Source organism: Strongylocentrotus purpuratus, unplaced genomic scaffold (assembly GCF_000002235.5).
Source record: "Strongylocentrotus purpuratus isolate Spur 01 unplaced genomic scaffold, Spur_5.0 spur5_scaffold_10, whole genome shotgun sequence".
In the NCBI taxonomy this organism is placed as follows: domain Eukaryota; kingdom Metazoa; phylum Echinodermata; class Echinoidea; order Camarodonta; family Strongylocentrotidae; genus Strongylocentrotus; species Strongylocentrotus purpuratus.
The window spans coordinates 23,676,901-23,700,767 of NW_022145595.1; the positions used below are offsets into that span (position 1 = coordinate 23,676,901).

Sequence of the window (23,867 nt, forward strand, 5' to 3'; positions counted from 1 at the left end):
ATGCAGGCGCGTACACAGGGGGGGGGGGGGGTTAACCCCCCCCCCCTTGGGTATTTTTCTGTGTGTCAACCCCCCCCCCCTCAACCACCCTAAACCCCCCCCCCCTTGCAATTTTTTTTTTTAATTTTTTTTTGTATCAAAAAAATAAATTAAATAAAAAATATTCCCATGGCTGACCTAAAAAAGTTGACCTAACCCCCCCCCCCCCCCCCAACGGAGCAAAATGTCAAATTCTCAAATTTCGAGACAAAAAGAAAGAAAAAGTGTCCTCTTACCCCCCCCCCCCCCCCCCCCCTGAGTCGTTGCGAAATTTTCGGCCCGATTTATAAATGTTAACCCCCCCCCCCCCCTTGAAAAAATATGACTATATGACTAGTCATGCAACCAGATTCATTCAAACGGCAAGTCGTACACGTAGTCGTGGTAAATCGGGTGACTGTTCACGAGACTCTTGCGATCAGCTGAGACGATAAAGGACTTCCAAAGACTTTTGCCTTAACTAGGTTTTTAAAATAATAAGAAATACAAGTCTTTACGGCGACTTCGGTGGGATTATCTTAAATTACCAACGACTATCCGAACCATGAACACCAAGTACTTGTGCCTGCGATTTTAGGCGCAGTTAAACGTCAAGATGGGGCTGAGGTTAATTGTCTGACACCGTTAAACTGTATAATCCATTACACAGTAATATTTACAAAGTCACCCTATATAAACTCACATCTATAAAATGCTAAATCGTTGATAGGGAATAGAATAAGGAGTTACTTCCATCACTCAAAATATTTATGGAAGATAGACAAAATGCTTGCGCCCTCCTGGATTAAAAACTACACACAACAGCTCTGTGCACTAATTATGGTTTTACCATGACAAGTACTTAATCTAATTTATTCGTATTCTTTCCTCATAGACATTACTTGTGTATTCTGCTTTTTACAAAAAGTATATTTTGCGCGGTGTACTAAGTGTGCGCATGCGTGGTTTTGTGGTGATGCTGTATAATTATGTGCTGGATTGAGTTTGCTAATAGTTGTTGTATATGAATTTATGTACTATTGTAAAGGCTTGATTATTAGCATGTGTGTATAGAAATTGATTGGTATGTATGAATTGTGTTGCTATGCATAATCTATCTGCATTATGATGTATTCAATATGTGTGGCCGCTCTCTTACTATGGAAACTTGACTTTCAATGGTATGATAAGTGACTTGGCTGTGAAAAAAAAATCATTAATGTGGAAAAGAAAAGAAAAGTGTGAATGATGTCATAAATTATTATGATGAAAGGTTGTGAGCTTTTCATGTAGTAGGACATAGTGATGAATTCATTCTTTCTTTGCATTGTGTAATAGAAGTTTATGATACATATTGACTCTGTTATATTATATCAAGTACGTGTATAATATTTATAGCTATGACTGTGTTACGTGTATTATATGATATCATTGTATTGTATATCTAAATTATAAATATGCCGTCGTGAATTAGCAGTGCAGTAGTACAAATAAAATGTATCGATATTGACTTCATGATATGATATGATATGGTATTATTCTTAGTTAATTTCGTTGTCTCTTTCTATTTTTATCTGTTTTACAACAATAAATTGATAATAATAATAATAATAATAATAATGATAATGATAATGATAATGATTATAATTATAATATTAATTGTAACGATAATAATAGTAATTATGTTAATAATAATGATAATGATAATAATAATAATAATAATGACAATAGTAATGATAATAATGATAATGATGATGATGATGATAATAATAATAATAACAATAATAATATTTATTTTTAAATAACAATAATGACAATAATAATATATAATAATAATAATACTGAGGATAATGATAATCATCTTTATCATAATATCGCATGATACTGCACAGTCTTTTTTTCAGTTTACAGTTTGATGAGATTAGCGATAAAGCCACAAGGTTATTAAATTGTTATTTATCTCCCGATTTCTGCAATCCAAACCCCAAAGAAATTTAAATCTTTTGTTGTTATTGCATGAATGTAAATTATAAAATTAGTTGATTTGAAGAATTGAAACACAAAGAAATAAAGATTTTGTTAATACAAGATACATTTGTAAGTGACTGAAACGAAGAAAGAACGAAAGAAAGAAAGAAAAAATAAAGATAGGAAGAAAAAGAAAGAAAGAAAGAAATGAAGGAAAGAAAAAAGAAAAAGGTGAACCGTAATTAATGATAGAATGGATGAAGGATGATTGAAAGACTAAAAGAAAGAACGAGTGACTGCAATGAATAACAGAATACACGAATAATGATTAAATTAACGAACGGATGAATGAAAGAAAGAGAGAGTGACAGTCATGAATGAAAGATGGATGAAGATTTCGCATATTGGAAGACTGAGTGACTAAAACGTGACGCATGAATGACTGGACGAATGAATAGAGAAATTAGAAACAGATAGATATGATGCATAGTTGAATCAGTGAATGACTGTTCCCTTGATTTGATGAATCACTCTACGGATTAATTTATTGCGACCTTGATCTTCACGATCACAAGCCAATTTTGTTTTCAATTTCTAAAAGTAATCCCCTTTTCTTCCGTTTATAATCTGTTTACGCCACATGATTTGTAAAAGCACTGTCATTTCACTCTCGATGTTTGTTTTCAATTTCTGAAAGTAATCCCCTTTTCTTCCGTTTATAATCTGTTTACGCCACATGATTTGTAAAAGCACTGTCATTTCACTCTCGATGTTTGTAGACTATTATATTCCCTTTTCTATTTTATAATCTTTTTGAAAATTTATTTACATTTCCAAATGAGGGTTTAAGTTTATGTTATATTTTTTTTTAACACGTACTCAAATTTGATCAGATCCTGTCCAAATTTTAAAGAGGTCATCTAAATCCAATGTCAATTATCACTTTAAGGTGAAGAAATTGCCTTATTATTTCACATTACATACAGCGTTATACTTATTAATATAATGAAATAAAGTTTCACAGGTTGCACTAACTACAAGTGCACCCTAAAACCTTTGTTCTTCTTCAGAAAGGAGGATCATGTCAATTGAATTAAAGAACAGATCCGATTTCTTTTTCGGGACCTTTGATGGGTAAAACTAGTGAAAAGAAATTGTGAAGTGTTTTTTGAAAAGATGAAGGAATGCAAAACATTGTCACAAACCGAGTAGGTGCGATGATATTACCCCCACACCTGCGTGAAACACTTTTCTCTTCAAAGAGCTTCCCGCTACAAGCTTCAAGTTTCAAGTTGTCCTTCTGCAAATTCAAAGGAACAGATTAAAAGATTTTCGACGTATCTGTGAATGCTTTTTCCCTCTACACTTCAGCGTCAAAGCAAACGAAAAAACAATGCTCGTTTAATCTCCTCTTCGCTCGACTCATCACATTCTATTTCAAAGTATAACACCTGGTTGATATAATTACAGTAGTATGCTTGATGTGTAGTTACAATCATGAGTATATCCCCTTCAAGATTCGTAATCAGCGTGTAATCATTACTGTCATGACCACGGTTAATTCCTCGGCGTTTCACACTCACTTATGGATTCTGCTGTGTAAGGATGAAGTAGTAGAAGAAGCTAGAAATAAATCCAGTTATAAATATAGTTACATTCATTTGACATTGGTGACACAATTATTGAATGGCTAAATAGCTCTAATGAATGTAACAGTTTTTTTATCAGGGGCTTGTACTACGAGGATAAAAGTAGATCTTTTGCCCCCTACATCGAATGGTGAACAAAAATAAATAAAAGGCAGGGGGAAGAGATGGGGAGAGGAATTAGGGGGGAGAGAGAGACAGATATGATATGTAAGTAAATGGGAGACGGAGAAGTGGGTGATGTGAAAAGAAAATCGAACGACCCCCCCCCCCCCCCGTATCCCCTCACTCGAGAGCCTTGTTCTGTCGCATTCCATCCACCACTTACGGTGCCCCATCCTTTATCTTTATACCTGAGTTTGTCTACTTCACTGGTCATATTCTTGTAAAAAATGCCCACCCACCTTCATCCAAATTCCACCACACACTTCACTCGAAGATCTTAAAATATTGGAGTATTACCCTTTTTCCTCATTTTATTTGTTCTATTTCAAACATCTGCATGGAACAAACAATTCTGCCCTCGTTTGTGACAGTAAAACCACCCCGCCCCTCCGCCAACACATACACACACACCACCACCACCACCACCACTTACAAAATAGAACAGATAAACACCCCTTTTACACATAGCCGACAATCCACAATTGATCAAAGAAGAAGCACTTCTTCATGAGGAGTTGGTACGGTAGACTTCAAGTATCTTACGTCGAAATAACTTCAGTGCAGTCCGACTTTTTCGGCAGAGAGAGGAACAAATAACCAACACGTGCTCAACGAAAAGGCAGTCCTTTACAACAGCTCCTTTAAAAAAAAATCATTTAAAAACAATTGACCTGAGCACGACTCTTGATAGCCCTTGCCAACTTAAAATAGTTCAAGAAGCACATTTCCCGCCTTTTCTGTGACCGAAAAATATCCTTGCCATAAAAGAAGAGCATGCAAGAGCTCAGACGAAAAACGTAAAGTTTCTTCGGGGCAAATTAGAAGTTTGGCTACAATGTCATATTAATGGTCTATAACCAGATGATATTCATGAGTTCAAATTTCAATTAAAACTTCAGTAACGTAGTAACATTATCTTTAGTAGAAGTAGTAGTAGTAGTGGTAGTAGTGGTAGTAGTAGAAGTAGCAGCAGCAGCAGTAGTAGTGGTACGTGTAGTACTAGTAGATGTAGTTTTTGTTGTTGCTACTGCTGTTGTTGTATAGCAGCAGTATCACCAGTAGTAGTAGTAGTAGTAGTAGTAGTAGTAGTAGTAGCAGAAGTAGTAGTAGAATAAGCAGTAGTACTATAGTACTATAGTAGCAGTTGTTGTTATGTTTGCTGCTGCTGCTGTTGTTGTTGTTGTTTATAGTAGCAGCAGTAGTAGTAGTAGCAATAGTAGTAATAGTAGTAGAAGTAGCAGTAGTATTAGTAGTATCTTTTGTCGTGTTTGCTGCTGCTGTTGTTGTTGCTGTTGCTTATAGCAGCAGCAGTATTAGTAGTAGTAATAGTAGTAAATATATAATAGTAGTAGTAGTAGTATTAGTACTGGTAGAAGTAGTATTTTTTTTTAAACGTAGTATATACTGACTCAGATAATTTCAATTGCGACCATCCACAGCAAATTGCCATCCCCCCCCCCCCCCCCCCCCTCCTCATCGAATGACCCATGTGGTTTTACACCGTCAGGTGTGGACATTCCTTTGAAATAAAAACACCTGTCCTCGTTAAATTAATCTCAGAGTACAAAGAACTCAGAAAGGTGTGAAATATCGGAGGGGGGTTACAAGGCAAGTGTCAATCGATGGATAACAACAACAAACCGGAATCCATTGTGACAAGCTATCATAATGACGTGCCAATCACTTGCCCCCCATGCAACCTATCATCGTCTTGCCCTACTTCATCGTCAAAGGTTAGGTATTGACTATAACAAAAATTGAAGTATGATGACATAATGCTTTTACGTGTGAACGTCTGATTTTGTTTTCATTGATACAACTTCAGAGCTGCAACTTGTTTGGTATCACGATAAATTGTCACTGGCGGATTTGAGGGGTGCGTGTGGGGGGGGGGGGGTCGGCCCTTGCCAACTTGTAACCTTATCTTTAGTTAGTATAGTAGTATAACATTTATTTATTTATTCACGGTAAAAACTCACAATCAGTCAAAGCAGACTGCTTTTCAGCGAGTCCGTGCACATTGTAAAAAACAAACAAGTGAAATTAACAAAATAACATTGACAAACAAATTTAAAACAAATTTATACGTACAAAATATTTAAAACAAATGAAAATCCCGGAAAGAGAATTAAATTATATTTACCACATTGTGTGGCCCTCCATGAGAACACATAAGAATTGTCCTTCTCAATACCGTTTCGGCATTGTACCCCCCCCCCCCCCCATCCTCGGTGATATTGAACAATTCAGAATGAATTGTATTTGGAGTAAATTTCTACGACATTTCTTGAAATGATGTCGTAAAGTAGTGCCCTTGGCTTTTTATTGAGATTGTTCACCTTTTGAAAAACTAAGGACAAGGTGACATCCATAAGAAAATGCACCTGCATTTTGATTTCCACAACATTCTTTACTTTCAGGGTCACGAGTTTCCAGTGCAGAAAATATATCACACGAGATCAACGCAACACTTTAGGAAATGAAACCATGGGACGATAGATAGATGGATGGATAGAGGTAAAGGGGAAGAATGGTAAAGATAAATTAAAGGAGAGAGGGGGAGATAGAGAGACACTGAGAGAAAGAGAGAGAGAGAGAGAGAGAGAGAGAGAGAGAGAGAGAGAGGGTAAAGGATGGATAGAGGTAAAGGGGAGGAATGGTAAAGACAAATTAAGGGAGAGAGGGGGAGATAGAGAGACACTGAGAGAAAGAGAGAGAGAGAGGGAGGGGGGAGAAAAAAGGGAGAGAGAGAGGGCCGAGGTATAGAGTATAGAGAGTGAGATTGGGAGATAGAGACAGGCAGAGGAGAAGAGATATGTAGAGACAGATGAGAAAAAGAGGGGGAAAAATAGAGTGTAGGTGAGGAGGAGAGAATTAAATAAAACGAGAGACAGATAGACAGACATACGTAGAAGGGGAGGGTGGGAGAGATAGGGAGAGGAGAGGGGGAGGGGTGAAAAAGGGAGGGGTAAAAAGGGGAGGGGTGCAGACAAGGAGACGGTGTCTGGCAGTATCAGGAGGGTGGGGAGAGAGGGGATAGAGAGAAAGAGAGAAGGTGAGATAGATAGAGAGAGCGAGAGAGAGAGAGAGAGAGAGAGAGAGCATTATTATGATATTTATGTCGTTGTTCACGGGTCATTGCATCTCTATTCTGAACTTTTTCATTGTTTATCGGACAGGTTTGGGGTAATTCGTTTGACGTGTTGATACATAGGACCTTGGTTTGTACTTACAATACAAGCCTCATCAGTCGATTTCCCGTTTTTCACAAACTTTGTCATGCTTTCTATTCAGTTTATTTTCCCACTTTCATGTCAGACCCTCCGACGAGTACACCTGCATCGTTAAAGCTGCACTACGCTCATTCCACTTTGAGCGATTTTCAGATAATCGTCGGATTTGTCATCGAGGGCAGATATTTACATTGATGCTCATACTATCCATGCTCATACAGTCTGAAGACTTTCATGGATCAACTTTTGTTCAAGAAGTGGTTGTGACAATATGATTTGATCTTGGTAAACTTGAATTTTCTCAGAGCTATATTGATCAATATTTATATTTGGGTACATTAGGTAGAATAGATTCATTAGCATCCATCGAGTGCATGCTACAACCTGATTTATTATGTGTTTATTTATTTATTTACCTACGTATTCATTTATATGATTATTCATGTATTCAGTTATTTAAATGTGTTTTCACATATCTATTTATCGTTTATATATTTATTTATTTATGTATTCGTTCATTATTTAATTTAATGAACTATTCCTCAATTTATTTATTCGTTTATGCATTCATTCATTCATTCTTTCATTTATCTATCTATCTATCTAGCTATATATTTGCAGTTATACAGGGTAGCATTATCAGTTCTCATTTCTTTTTACCATAAATAATAATTTGAAGGTCACATCTACTGGATTATCCCACACCTGAAATAGACTGGTTTACTACAATATTAAAATTGTATGTATAATTCTTTTTCAAAAAGGTTGTTCTTGACAACAAGAAGGCTTGTCCGACATAGCAACAACTAATGTATGCAGTCTGGATTCCAAGTATTGTAGTTCAATCATTAAATACAGATTGATGGAATACCTCGTCAAGAAACATCCATTATTTTGAATATGTTAGTGAACCGCTCTTTTAGGTGGTGCAGCTTTAAAGCGGAATTCCTCAACTGGAACCTCTCCGACTTCAGCCCACCTGTATGACCACTTTTCCGAGACTCGGCGGCGCCTGCACCTGCGACACCCCGGACCCAGCCCGTCAATCACTGACACTTCACCGCTCGAAACAATACAGTATTGTTCGCTTGAGTGGAACACGTGTAGGGGCCTTCCAACATCAACAATACATGTTTTCAGCCGACAGCGCTGCCAAAAAAAAACGGGTGATTGCGAACCTACTGGATCGTTTAATTATGATGAAAAATAGATGAAGAAAAATAAGGGGAATGGGTTCCTGCCGGGCGCGAAGTGCGAAGACCCGTGGTGTATTCACACCTACATGCGCGTGAAAATCTTTAAATTCCAACCAATCTGATTTAGTGAAATATTTTCTTCAAATAACAAGAAAAGGGAAACACAAAATGTGAAATAACAGCGTGAAGCCTCGACAAAGAATAATATAGAAGAAAAAAAACATGTAGATTGTTGAATTTATTATTGAAGCACTTCGTTCTAATCTATACGACATCATCAGCTTTCGTTTTTTTTAGAAACAGAAGGTTAAAATTGTAGGGATACATTTAAAAGCTTTAAAACAAATCTGCTTTGGAAGCAGTTTGAATATTTTTGGGACACTGAGTCAATGTACAAATTCATCCCTACAATTCCTATATCTGTTTCTGTTTTTATTGTGTTTTTATCTATCTCTCTCTCTTTGTTACTCCCTCTCTGTCCCATTCCCTCTCTCTCTCTCTTTCTCTTTCTCTTCCTCCCTTCACTTTTTCTCAGTTGCTCATTCACTGTCTCTGTCTCTGTATTGCTTTTTACCTACAATCAATATTCTTCTTCTTTTTGGGGGCACATCCCTCCATTTCATCTTCTCTTATCAGAAACAGAGCTCATACAATGATACCAATTTTCCACCACTTCTTCTTCTACCGCACCTGTATACTCATAACTCCTCCTCCTCCTCCCTCTCTCTCCCTCCCATCTCATTTCCATATGAATAGCTGACTATCCAGGGGCCTATTCCTACCACCAGTTCCCTGGGCTACACCCTCCATTTCATTTAAATACCCCCATCCTCCGCGTACCCCCGGTCCATAACGTCTCTGGTAGCTGTCGGCTTCATCACCAACACCTGGTGCTCTCTCTTCAAAACGGATACCCCCCAAGAACGACTGGAAGCAAAAATATCTGAAGTTGAGAGAAATAGTGTCAGCCCTCAGAAAGGAATTTTAAACCAATGTGTTGTTCAAGCGACAATTTATTTGCTTCTTAACGTGTTTCTGTGGAATTTATGCATTAACGTCTAACATCTTCACGGCAATCATTTATTATCATGGTTTTTATGCCATGTCATATTTAGATTCGGTTGATTGGGAAGATCCGACAGTGAAGGAGACAAATGCAAACGTGTAACCTTTGCTTCTGATGCAAGATATTTAACTTGCTATTTTTGACCAAGCATTTCGACTCCGTAATTGGGCATTTGTTATTTTGTGTTGAGAATATCAAAGATATTGATTGAAATCATTTTGACCTTAAACTGAGACTACAAGTTCGATTGTTCCTTCTGCGTATCCACTTCTTCCTTTCCATCCACGAACTTGCTGCTTTCAAGAATAATACCAAATATGATGGAGGGCCGTTATGTATACCTTGTCATCTGTTTGGCCTTCGTGGTCAACGCCTTCCCGTATGACCACGACATACCGGCCAGAATATCGACCTACGTTCCGGACGTCGACCTCGCCCCTCCGGGACGGCAGGAAGAGATGATAGGCTCGATGGAGGCCAACGAGCTCCTGAACATCTTGGGTTTGAGCAAGGAAACCATCCCCTCGTCCTCCAGGGAATCCTCATCATCGTCGTTGTCGTCGTCGTCGGAGAGGAACCGCTTCGCTCACCCGTTCATGGTCAATCTCTACAACTCGCTTGCTGATCCGATGTCAGGGTTAACGTTTGGGCGGAGACCGTACAACGCCACCAAGATAAGAGCGGTGCCTGAGGGAGGTGAGTACTGTCCTTTGGGACCCTGCAGACATCTATCACACTGTCCTGATAGATTGATTGAGTCTAGCACCTATCACATGGCACTAAATGTCAAAATCGGGTTTTCTTTGGGTTTAAATTTGTTTGCGTCGACGTGATTAGTCCTCCAAATCAGTTTATCACATCTAAAGAAATATCTTCGTTTATACGGAGTGTTTGATAAATATAAACCTTTCAAAATGCCACAATAATCAAATTAATGATGTATTAAAGCATTGTCAACTTTGCCAACAAGCAATACTATACAGACACGAGAAGTCATCTTTGTGTATGGGAGGCGGGCAACATAAAATGGGACAATCAGGATTAATAAAGGACACAATATCACATGCAATATCGGTGCCCCGGGCATTTTTATACCAATGCCAACTTTTGGTACTGTCATGTTGAAAATGCTTTTGTAGATATCTTTGATTAATTCGCAGTAAGAGAATAATTTGCAGTTTATTGACAGGAAAAAAAAATCAATTCATCGGAGAAAACCTTTATTCATCGCCAAGGGGAGGCATTGCAATTAGAGATAGGAAGAGGGAGAGGGAAAAAAGGGGATACAGCAATACAGAAATAGAGAGAGAGAGAGAGAGAGAGAGAGAGAGAGAGAGAGACTCATCTAAGTCTAAGGCATACTTTACTTTAAAAGAAATATATTATCGACTCGATTCGAAACTTATATGTATGTCTTTTTTCTGAACTTTGGACGAGGGTAGTCTTTATTTCATTTTATTTGTCTGCTCGTTTGGTTGATTTTTTTTTCTTCTTCTCTTTTATAATTTATTTTTTGTCAGTGGTGTCGAAAACTCTAGATTTTGGTAACTCTTAAATAATTCAATTACTCATGAACATGCAATTCGCAAGTCAAGTCTGCTTAATTACAGTGGCGTTGTAAAGCGATTAATGAGAGTCCAACTGTTCTGGCACTCTACTTAATCATTTTGGTTCGTGTGGTTTTGGGCCAACACGTTTCAATTAATTGTATTCCCCGGAATACAAAACAGCCATGACATCAACAAGTTCTCTATAAAGAGGCCTGCTTTCTGTCATAGTTGGTCATTGTCGTTTCAACTCACAAATCAAACTATTTCGTTTATCACAACGAAAAATATGGCATGTAACATTGCGGTCTAAAAATTAATTAATCCCGAAAAAGAGAGGGGGCGGGATAACAAAAAGGGGAAAGGTTGGTATGGTTTGGTTAGGTTTGTTTACAGATATAAAACAACATACTATGTTGTATATCATACATGATACGGATGGATAGCCCCGTTCAGCTTTGCCATATTTGCACTGCTGTTCTACCGCTTGGTACAAGTGGTACTTTGAATACCGATTGTCTAAATAGATTAAAATGACTGACACATAGATGCTAAAGAAAAGATTAGTACACCCACGTAAACGATTTCCTTCGAATCTCATTGAATATAATCGATGTAAAAATACACAAGCACCTGACAACTTTGGAAAGAATTTCCACACAGCCCCATCCCCCTCCCCTCCTGGAGAGTAATTTTGGCAGCGTTTCAGCAGCGTTTTGTAGTCACAGCTCTGCCGGCTGGCGCAGCGCCGAGCAAGAAATCTTGTCTCGCTGGCGTAGCCATAGACCGTCTCGTTGCGGCGGGGGCGGACGTTTGGTTGTCTGCCCCACCAATTAAGCTTCACCGGATCATCAAAGAGACAGACGTCTTGTGCCAACAGAAAGTAACACGGATAAGACAATATAATGATAATTATAATATATTTCGACAATTAAGATGACAGTCCTCCGAGTCTCTATCATACAGTCAATAATATTGCGATAAAGAGCTTATTAAGAATATCTTTATAAAAGCAATAAAACATGATCGAAAAGACTTTCGAAAAATCAACCTTAAAGCAATTCCAATAGTCTTTTTTCCCATCACAAAGCATTACAGTATAGTATTACGTAAACTCCACACGACTTGTACAGGCTGTGTAATAGGATATTGAACATGCTGTTGAGTTGATTTCTTTGTGATCGTGTTATAAATATTTGATAAGAATTTTTTTTATCTCATAGTACTTGTCGTCAAAAGTCATATCTATAAACAGAAATTCATTATAGTGCAAAGAAATAGAATCATGAAACGTGGATGAATGTTGAGAGCAAAGTAATATTTTCCCCTTTTTCTCCCTTTTTCCTTTCTTTTTTCTTATTTTTCCTTCTCTTTTTGTACTTTTTGTAATTTTTCTGAAAGAAGGGTTATTTGTGTATTATTCACTCACCTAGTACTTGTTGAAGTGTAGAAAACTTCAGGTAGTTTAACCGCTTACTGCAACATACCTTATTTCAAAATGTCAGATGAAGAACAGTGGAATTTGTACTCGAACAGGTGTAAATTTGAACGGTCTTTCTTAACATCCATTTCTCTCCCACCTACCCCGCCCCCCTCTCCCTCTCCATGTTACAGGCCGTGGTGGTCGACTAGGCTTCCAGTTTAACCTCTCCCTGGTGGAATCGAACGTGGCCCTCCTCCAAGCTGAGTTTCATCTCTACCGTCTTAGGCCTCGCTGGACAACATCTCACGATACCAAGAGACCAAACTACTTTCAGGTGACCATCTTATTTTCACATCAAGGCCCCTTCCCACAAACAGTTGCGATTGAGCCAAGTCAATCGCATGTTCACTTAACCAATCGCAAGTTTTTTAGTCCCTTATCTCTTATGTATCTAATTGCGACTAATCGCAACTGATTATAATAAGGGGCCCAGGAGTTCATTAACCTTAATAGTGTTTTTGGCATCAACAATCTGCTGCTGCATTATTTTGTATATCTCAAATAGTGATTGTATTTTAATATGTATAATGTAACTAAATACGGAAATAAATACAAAGAAAAGGAAGTTGAAAACAAGAGCAGATCAAAGGCTGTAACGACCATCCCTGAAAAAACATAACATTCCTTGAAAGAAAAATCTGGATTCTTTTTACTCATCTCCAGCCCCTCCCCAACCCGGGCCTGGTTCAGCCCCTGTAAATGTTTGCACTAGTATCAATCCACTTTGCTTTTAAAAAAAAACACGAATGCCCCCCTCCTCGTTCACAATTGGTAATTTATGCGGCAGCTCGATCTCGGTCTCTGAGGTGTGTTAAAACAAAGGCATTTGTCTTCTGACCCAGAAGGTTTATGACCCTATAATTCTGTCCCCTGTTTGGTCTGTCAAAAAAGTTTACAATATGGATATTAAAGCATGCAAAGGCTGGGAGACATTTGGGCAAGTATAATTTATAACTGGAAGCCGTCGCCACCCCTACCCCCCCCCCCCCCCCCCTCTCGTCGAGAAAAGGATTAGATCGGAATGCTAACCAAAGAGTCTAATTCTTAAAAAAAAGGACTAAACACCATTATTATTCAAAAAATTGTTGAACAATTGGGGGAATTTTATTAGAGCCCGACATCCGTCATTCATAGCGCATGCTATGTTTAGGAATGTGTCAAAAAAGCGTGCTAATGATTACGTCCCAGAAGGTACTCCCCGTGCTTCGCGGGAGATTTTGGTTTTGTTCTTTTTTGTTCCTGATATGGTCATTCCTCGGCGGAGTAACGGGGAAGCAGAACCCGAAAACACAACTGTAAAGACTGCTCAGTAATCTTTTTCGTTGTTGTTGTTTGTTTATTTGTTTGTTTGTAAGATGTTTCCATAACAACGTGAAAAAAAAACAAGGTACAGTGGCACAAACGACACAAATTAAAGTACAATAAAGATGACGCATAGAAATATGCAAAGGACACAAAATGTCATGAATACCAGATGAAAATTGTAAATTATTTATCGGTTTTTTTATCACCAATTTTACATCTTTCAAATAGAGTAACATGAATTTTATAAGTAATCCTGGTTTAGAAGGAAAATATTAATAAAATTCCTCACGGGGTTGCATGCAAGCCAGAAATTGGCTTCTTGTTAGGCCCTAGGGATATCTTGGTATGCCTTTTCGACTCTTTGTTAAGAAACAAAAAAGCATAAAAACAGGCTTGTATCTCCTTTAAATAAAAACGTGAAGAAAAAATAAATAATGTGAGACATCAGACAAAGAGGATGAATAAAGGGAATGGAAATGATTGATTGAGTATGTCTGTAGGAAATTGTAGTTAGACTTCGTGTCTTTTTGAAAGAAAGAAGATATTTTGAGGGCAGTCAAAATTAATGGCGACCCGCAGACAGTGAGATTTGGCAGTGCAATTATGCTGGAACAGAAAACCCAAGTCCGCCTCATGTCTGAATTGAAACACACCCACCGCTTTCTTTTTCTTAATCTTAATTTTACTTTCAAAAGTCAAAAAAAGTCTTCTTCTTCTTCTACTTCTTCTTCTTCTTCTTCTTCTTCTTCTTCTTCTTCTTCTTCTTCTTCTTCTTCTCTTCTTCTTCTTCTTCTTCTTCTTCTTCTTCTTCTTCTTCTTCTTCTTCTTCTTCTTCTTCTTCTTCCTCTTCCTCTTCTTCTTCTTCTTCTTCTTCTTCTTCTTCTTCTTCTTCTTCTTCTTCTTCTTCTTCTTCTTCTTCTTCTTCTTCTTCTTCTTCTTCTTCTTCTTCTTCTTCTTCTTCTTCTTCTTCTTCTTCTTCTTCTTCTTCTTTAATCCTAAGCATTTTATGTTCCATGGAGAGACACACTAGCTAAAGGCACACTTCAAACAATACGGCGTTTTAAGAAATGAATCAACTATTTTCTCTAACAAACCCGAGCAATATTTTTGCTTTAGATATAGGCTAGGCCTATATTACGTATTCCTAGGAAATGTGTTTACTTCTGACACGTCAAAACTGCTCGTCTGCGCCCTCAAAGAAAAAGAAAAATATTAAATTTTTCTGTTTGTAGTGATCGAATGATATAATGATGCTTTTAAAAACAAATTCTTTAATCAAGTTTACCAAGTTTCATCTTTTTATTATATTTATCATTAAACAGGTCCACGTCTACCAGCTCATGTCATCTGACACGTCGTCGTTAGAGGGCGCTAGACTAGTTGGATTGAGGTTGATGTCTGCGAAAGGAACCGGGTGGGAGGTGTTCAATATCCGAGATAGTAAGTATGAGCTGGCCAGTCGATAGAACAGACTCAAGATATACGTCAGCAACTACTTCCGAACAAAAATCAACTCATTTCAATACCCCATTGTATGTCCCATAGAAATAATGTTCGGATTACTTAACATGTGATTGTAACATGACTTGTGTCATGTCCGCCAATTTCAATTTTTCAAAAGTAGTTGCGACCGTGTTGGAACTACTTTTAAAATACATTTAAATCTACTAAGGTTTACAAAGCTTGCTAACAAAAATTACGGTAGAAAGATGTGACTGAAACAATACATAGATTTTGATAGTATTTATAACCCAGGATAATTATGATAACCAAACCTGCTCTCCGCTGATCAGACCCAAATGCATGTTTATCAAAAGGTGACCGAAAGAATAAAGCTTTTTGCTAATCCTTCTTAAAGGACAAGGAATAATATATTGTAATAGGCCCCCTACAAAAAGATTTTAATTCTAATTTGTTGTCATAAATGTTGATATTAATGATTGCTGGAATTAGTGATTAGTGATAAGACGGAAGCTTATATCATAATTTTTTACTTGACATAATCAGTTTTATTAATTTACATATCTTATCTGTCTTATCTACTATACGTTTAGCTGTTCAAGACTGGCTTAACAACGAGACCTCCAACTTTGGGCTCTACATCACTGTGACGTCACTTTCTGGTCAGCCACTTCCAGACAACATGCTTCGGTTCGCCAAGAGAGCGCGCCATGACAACAGCCGTCAACCAATTCTGGTGCTCTTTACACAAGGTAATTTTCTCATTATAATCGGCTATTTTCGTAACGTAACCAAATATAATGCATACGTTTATGTAATCCTCCTCGATACGAATTATTTCGATTCTATGTTATGAAAATTGTTTATCCCCGTGGACAAAATGCCAACGGAATCATATTAATTGTTACGTAGGGCAAGCCATAATGTTTGTCCTACTTAACAAAAAACAATTGTATGCGATTCGCATTCTGAATTGTGAGATAAGCATTAGTCCTATCAACGTAGTCATAATTAACACCTCTTAATTACGTCCAATTTGAATGACTTTGCTAATTGTCTGTCCGTCTAATAGAGAGTCTGGATCGGAGAAGCGGGAAAAGAAACGTCTCCCAGCACAGCATAGATGAGACGCCTCCTTCCGCCCTATCAACAATGTATCACGAGACAAGTTCTTCAGAACTCCAACGCCGAAAACGCTCATTGGCTAAACATCGGGCTTACGTTGAGGGAAGGAACCAATCAGAAGACGCCACACGGTCCGGGGGATGTCTCCGAAAGAGCATGTATGTAAGCTTCGAATCGATTGGTTGGTCGCCGTGGATAATAGCGCCAAAAGGATACGACGCGTACAGGTGCAACGGGGGGTGCCCCTTCAATCCGCGGTCGACGGAGGATTATACGTGGTCTAACTACGCCAAAGTAAAGGCCATCATGAATCGGAGGAAGCGAGGCGTGTCACCCCCGTGTTGCGTACCGTCAGAGTTCCATCCACTCGGTCTTACAATACTCTATCTCGAGCCTGAAACTAGAAACATTGTAATAACAGAACTCCCCGATATGATTGTTGCCAAATGCGGATGTCGTTGATCCAAAACGACTTTTTTTGTCGGCATCTTTAAGGTCAAGTACGCCACTAGCCAAACTTGCATCGACCAGTTGAGCTTCAAGTGGTCCCAATCTCTCTGAAACTGTACATCTACGACAAGCAAAAACTATGAGTACGAGTATATTGACAAAAAACGTTATTATGAACTATAGTTTAATTCATTTTTAATCTGTATGAACAAACCAATGACAGCCATGGCAGTGTTGTGGCTACGGAGTATTATAAGGACATATGCCCTCAATCGTGTAACAAAAAGGGTTTAAGAAGGAGAAATGAGAGGGAGAGCGCGATAAAAACTAATATGACCTCTCCCCTCTCAAGACGCCCCCTCCCCCGCCTCGCACTGATATACAGTACTTTTGACAAATAATTTCGTATTTCAATTAACAATAACCTTGAAACTGCCATTATGATGTAAATACAAGCTTTAATGTTGAGTTTGCCATAGAATATAGGTGGCTATATATATATATATATATATTGTAACGATTCAAATACAACAATTTCTCTGCTGATCATTTTAATTTTGTTGCTGTTGTTGTTGCTCAAATAATTATATATTTGGCAATTATTTTGTTTTGATGATATTTGTGTGGAAAGTATCTATACTAGAAAGACGCAGCGGATCTTGGGCATGGCCACCAGATTTGATGTGTACATGCATGTATGTATCACATAACTGAAACCAGGTGTAACCAAGTTAACCTACATGTATGTAGACCATTAATTGAAGGGAGGGGGAGGGGTGGGGGAAATGTGACCACTGTTGACGAGTGACCTTTCTAGGCAGGTTTTACACCACTTATTTCTTCTGTGAGGCATGCGTCATAATTTATAAGTGACTACTGTATAATGCTGGAATTTATATGAAGGTGGTTGCTTTAGCTTTATTCTATTGTATAACATTATATGACAGTTGCAAAAATGATTTTCATCCATTGTGTCGGAATGTATAGAAACGTCGCCTCTCCGCATGTATCAGAGGCTTGTACATAAACCTACAATGTACATTACACTATAAACCTTCTCTCCCAGATGGCGCCCTATATAATCTTATCATGGCTGTCATTGAACTCAACATTACTCATCATTGATGTAATTCAGGAAGTGTCTTGTATCAAAGATCTTGTTTTATATTACTTATTGTGAGAATTTCTTGTAATGTGAATTCATGAGGAAGGAAAGAAGATATCACTGTAAAAAAATGAATTGAATTCAACATCGTAAAATGGTATGATGGTGCGAATTTTTGTTCTGGGGGGGGGGGGAGGGGAGGGGTTGGAAGCATCGGATAGTTTGTTCTTTTCAAACTCCACTGAAAGGCATAGTAAAGGAAAAGAATACTGCATGTTTTATTCTTTGCCATGAATAAATCATTCAGTTGTCAATTGCGGATCAAAGAGTATTGATTAACCTATTTTCTGTGGGGGCATTACAAAAATTGCCCCAGATGAATAGTTCATTCATGGACCTACAAGGTCAATGGATCAATGGACTACACTTTTAAACAACTGTTTTCCTTCAAAGGAGGGCAAAGTGCATGTACCCTCTAGCAGTCCAACTGTATCTTCAAATGACGTATAGGGCTGCCTCATGCATGTGCTTAGACCCTAGGAAAAACTCTATGACTGTTTCTCGATCATGTCAATATGTAATTTTCTACATTTTAAACAAACATTGCTGTATAAGAAACCGTTTTAACGGAATAATTGCAATGAATACTAAACATATATATATGTATACAATGAGCTTATTATGCCCTGTGACAAGAATGTTATAGGACTTTTAGTATGATTGCCAATGTGTATTGTGTACGTGATGTACATTTTTAATCTCGTATCGGTGTTGATAAAAAACAATATATGCAAGTTAGCAGGGGCATTGGACCATTGTCCCCCGCCTTGCACTAACTGTTTATCTAGGCAGCACGTGCTTTTTTTAAAGGAGGTCTAGGGTGTTTGGTTCCTGGTATCATGAAAATATGACCATAATTAACATTACCAAAAAAACATTATTTTCATTATATTTAGTCTGATCCAAACTACGGTAATAAATTAAGGTTTAGTACATGTACAATCACCAATTCACCATGTATATTATACAGTGTACCCAATATATTAAATGTAGTTGGTAATATCGAGGATGAATTACATGTACTTTGGGCTTGCCCCCTATAAATGCTTTGCCCTGCACACATTCAGAAATCTGAGGATAGATAAGGTAGGCCTATCTGAATATTGGGCGTATAACGGGATTAAGAATATGTAACTTATTTTTGAAAATAACTTTTTCTGTTTGTTTGTTCATAAATCTGTGTACATAGGTAGTATATTTTCTATTTGCGTATCCAGTCATTGCCATTATATGCGATGAACTATTTTGACAATGTAAATAAAAAGCAATATATCAATACAATGCTGAAACGTATTTCATCCCAAGTATAGAATGGTTAATACAGAATGGAGTGGAGAAATAGAACTAAGAGAGACATACATGTAGATGTATGGAGAACATAATTGAGACAGAGAGGATAGTTGAATCAAGTGGAGAGAGACAGAGACATAGGTGTGAAAGATAAATTATTACAGAGATAGGGAGAGAGAGATCAGGGATGGAGAGAGAGAGGGGGAGAGAGAGAGAGGGAAAGAGAGACCAGGATGGAGAGAGTGAGACCAGGGATGGAGAGAGAGAGAGAGAGAGAGAGAGAGACTGGGATGGAGAGAGACAGAGAGAGACAGAGAGAAAGAGAGAGACAGAGAGACAGAGAGAGCGGGGATGGAGAGGGAGAGAGAGAGGGAATGTACAGAAGGAAAGTGCAAGTTCAAGTTCAAGTTCGTTTGATTCAAAACCACACAAAACATCATATAATAGATTACATAAAAAAGAGACAAAAACAAAATTGACGTAGATCCAGACAGAATGTGAATAAACAGAAACATGCAAGGACAGTAAAAAAAAAAAAAATTAAAAAAGAGTTAAATGTGTAACATCAAGAAACGGAAGAACAGAGCTGGATGGACAGATTGAATGTAACTAGGGAGAGAGAAGAAATAAAGAGAGAAAGAGAGAGAGAGAGAGAGAGAGAGAGAGAGAGAGAGAGAGAGTGGATAGGAAGAGAGAGGGAGAGAGAGAGAGAGAGAGAGAGAGAGACAACCATTGGAAAGTGATGGAGGGTGCTGACAGCTAACATATTTGATATTTTTGTAAATCGATAACAAATAATAATGGTTTCATAGAGAAATCCCCATACGATTGCAAAGACTTTCAATAAATTAATTCAAGGGCAATTAAATATCCTATTGTATATCCAATTTAAAAAAAAGAAAAGGCCACATAAATCATTGTAATGTTTGCCTATTTTTAAAAGGTAATGGACAAAACTATAGAAATTGCTCCGAGTTGATTTTTCAAGTTCTTGCGATCTTGTGTCACTCATAAACTAACTCCTTTCTCTTTCTCACACTTTGTTTACCCCTCCCCCTCTTCCTCTCTGTGTCTTTCTCTCTCCCACCTCTATCTCTCTTTCCCTCTCTCGCTCTCTCTCTCTCTCTCTTTCTCGCTCTCTCTCTCTCTCTTCTTTCTCCCCAGGCCTTTGTTTTTAATACGATCAGTATTCATGTCAGGTATTCAGAAAAGAAACATCGTTTCAAAGGCTCAGGCAGACACAAAGTATGTTGGAAGAGTTTCCTCGCTCAGTTTCAACTATGTTGTGATAATGTTTAATGATTGTATTCTTTTCATGATATGATTTTACTTTGTAAATTACATCAGTTAAAACAAATGAGATCCAATCCACGATAAGGTGAACAGTAGACAAATGACATACAAAAAGCTGAACAAAACACTGAACAGAAGTTTCGAATTTAAGCACAATGTTTTATTTTTAATCATTGTCTACAAGATCAATATCTCACTTTATTTTTTAGCATATCACACCTAGTGCAGGACCTGCTGTGCAACGGCTGCAATGTGCCCCATATGGTACATGTCGTCTTTCCATTTATTTTATCCAGGAGGAAATTCCTCTTGATAAGACCACTGAACAGTGTTTATTTTTTAGTATCACAACTATTAGCAAGTGTTATATCCAGAGATTACCAAGAGTATACAAAGAGATTATTTAATTTGGTATTAATGAAAAAAAAGTAACAAAGTCATACTTCGCCCTGTGCAGGTTTAGTTAGGCTATCATGATAAATCATGTGACATACTGTAAGTTGTTGAAGGATTATTCCCATTGGTGCATTTGCTGAGAAAAATTTGAATAATTACATTCCAAGATGAAACCAAACAAATGAACTTTCTGTTGAGAGCCAAAAGGGCATTATTACTGTCTGAAAGTATATCAATTAACGCCCTTCTGGCTTTCAGCAAATGAAATATTCCTTCTTCTCTTCTCCACAGAAATAGTCAGTTGACAGCCTTCTGCTTTTCAACGTGTCTTCAATGTTCAAACACATGTACCACTGCATTCTCTCAATATTCCTTCCATCATTACCAAGACTTGAAATCTTTGGTTTTAAAAAGAATCCACCGAAGTAGTGCTCCTTCAAGGTTTCTGGATCAACACCAAGCCACCTCTTAAAGTCAAATCGCCCACGTCAGCTTGACCCTGGCTACATTCAAATCACGGCCAGTCTTCAACTCGTATCAATTCTGACTCTCCTGATGATCTCTCAGTTTGTCAAAATTTCTCACTGTTTCTAAATGTTTCTGATTTTCTTGCACGCATAGTCTTTCATCATTTTTGCTTGGGTAGAGGGTACTTCCATAATAGTTCATTGATTTGTTTGCTGGTGAGTTTCTGAGCTGTCCCGGTTTTCCCAGCCTGAGTTGCTTCCCTCTTTACAAGCTGTCAGAGAAAGGAAATGAAATGCAAAGGAATAAATAAAAACTCTGTAAAAAAAGTTTGTCTTTGTTTAAGTTTAATGCATATAACACATTCAAACTTGTATCATCTCTCTGAACTTTTGAAATATTGCTACCTTTACTTTAATTCCTGTTATAGCGGCGCATTGCAAGAATGGACTTTGGAGATAAATCGACTATTGAAATATATATGCAAGGATAGATTTGAATTTTCAAGTTTATGATAAGAGTAAATTCAAAGTGAGCACACTTCTATAGTTTTTCTACACTATTGACAGATATGTTAATGGCCCTCATTTCAAGTGTTAAAGACTTTGAAGTCATCATTTGAAGGTAAAAATAAATAATGACAGAATAATCAGCATCTTGATAGTATTACAGCATATTTGTTGTTGGTTTTTTTGTAGTTTATTTACTGTAATCTTGTTTTAATTTAATTAATTATAAAATATAGGCATTTCTATAGCGCCGTCTATCTAGAAATTTTATTCCGAGGCGCATTAGTTATTACCTACGCTTTAGCATGGCTGCCATTACAGCGCTCCAGCATTTCAAGGAATTAATTCCTGCCAGGTACCCATTTACCTCACCTGGGTCGAGCATGGCAAATGAAGATTAATGCCTTGCCAAAGGACATTAGTGCCGTATCAGGGATCAAACCTCGACCTTTGAACTTCAAGTCAAGTGCTTAAACCACTCGACTACGACACTTCTGAGATAATTTTCATGTCTTAAGATTTTACAAGAATAGTTTACATTTTACATTAATCAGAGCTCTTCTTCTAGACCACTATTTTCTCTTTCTTCATATTTTCAATTTTTTGTTTATTACTTATTTTATTTTTTTTAATGATGTTTAGCATCTACATTTTTGCCCTTCTGGCTCTGAACAGACAATAGACAACTTACCTCCGAATCTGCCAAACACTTGTTAAAGAGATTGATCTCGTCTGAACAGTCTGCATCAGTGAAATCATGCTGCTTCCAACAGGACATTAATACTGCCATCTCGGTAATACAGGTTGCAGCTGAAATGTATGAGAAATACATGTAGAAGTATAAACAATATGTAAAACATTTTATTTTCTACATAACCTTAGCTGCAAAGTTATAATCTGTTGTTAAAGCCGGCAAATTCTCTGTCTTAATATTTATGGTGCGATCCATGGTGCAGTTAACATACAGGTGAAGACTAGACCCTACCTAATCCTGATCAATAATTTGCCACATCAGTATTGCCAAATTGAGAGCTACACTTTTGGTTACAAATGCTTTATTCATTTATCTAGATTCTAGGCCTTGACATCTATATGACTTTTAATGTTTGTCATCATGCCAGAAACAAAATTTCAGATAAAATTCACATCACTGTTTCAAACTAGACCTACATGTAGATTCTACATCATTAAATGCACTAAAAAAAAGTAACAGAGCTTACGAGTCATAGTCGAAGTCAAACTCAAAGATGAACATAACATTCAATTGTGTTTTCCTTTTTCACAAACTTCAATCAAGAATCTAACCTTTCCCCTAACACTAACAGTAACACTCACCTCAGCAGCTAACGTTATCAAAAAAGTAAGGTAACATTTAACAACAAATTAACAGGTCCTGAACGATAATAAATAAGTCTTAACTACCTATTAAGATCTAAATAATTGTTTAGACCAAAGGCACAGCTAAAATAAAACAAAATAGATCTAGGCATATCAACCTTCGACTGAAAACGAGTCAGGCAGTAGTAACTTTAGCTTCAGCTTTTCTTTTCATCGGCCTTCACGCACCATGCGTGCGCCTGCCTTCCCCCAGGACAAGCGGGGCAGAAAACGACTGTGTACCATCTCATCTCTGAGCTAAACCACAGTTCATGTTCACTCACCTTCTGGTTTTGTCTTTTTCAGTGATACTCTGTCTCTCAGTGCCAGTGGTTTATTCATGTTTATGTACTCAGTCGGCTTGTAATGATTTCGTAAGATAATTTCTTTGAGGCGTTTCGACATGATGAATTTTAATGGTGTAGACGTAGATCTAGGCCTAGCTTGCAAGTTTCAAGTGATATTTACAGGACTTCACGATTTCGCTATACACGTTATAGGCCTTAGGATCGACTGAATCTTACGAACAACTTTAACGCCATCCAATTATGGTATCGCCGAGTCAAAAAATAAACAAAGAAAATATCATGACATTACAATATCCCATGTATATGAGCATTATTACAAATATAGCATTTGTTTAGAATTACAGATTATTCATAAAATAAAAACTTCAGAGGAAGAACATGGGAGCGGTTATACAATCGAT

The 23,867-nt window shown here is 37.5% G+C and overlaps 2 protein-coding genes across 2 annotated transcripts; one reads left to right on the forward strand and one right to left on the reverse strand.

Moving 5' to 3' along the window:
* Positions 1-8,967: 8,967 nt before the first annotated feature.
* LOC100889251 (bone morphogenetic protein 4) lies at positions 8,968-19,121 on the forward strand. The gene is made up of 5 exons (XM_011676185.2): positions 8,968-9,988; positions 12,454-12,596; positions 14,950-15,067; positions 15,682-15,840; positions 16,161-19,121. Exons 1-5 carry the CDS (start codon positions 9,610-9,612, stop codon positions 16,673-16,675), a joined length of 1,314 nt encoding a protein of 437 aa, XP_011674487.2. The 5' UTR covers positions 8,968-9,609; the 3' UTR covers positions 16,676-19,121.
* A 1,925-nt stretch (positions 19,122-21,046) lies between these two features.
* Positions 21,047-23,648, reverse strand: LOC594523 (coiled-coil-helix-coiled-coil-helix domain-containing protein 1). The gene is made up of 3 exons (XM_793959.5): positions 23,443-23,648; positions 22,473-22,591; positions 21,047-21,546 (listed from the first exon to the last, which is right to left on the reverse strand). Exons 1-3 carry the CDS (start codon positions 23,561-23,563, stop codon positions 21,436-21,438), a joined length of 351 nt encoding a protein of 116 aa, XP_799052.2. The 5' UTR covers positions 23,564-23,648; the 3' UTR covers positions 21,047-21,435.
* Between the last annotated feature and the right edge of the window lie 219 nt (positions 23,649-23,867).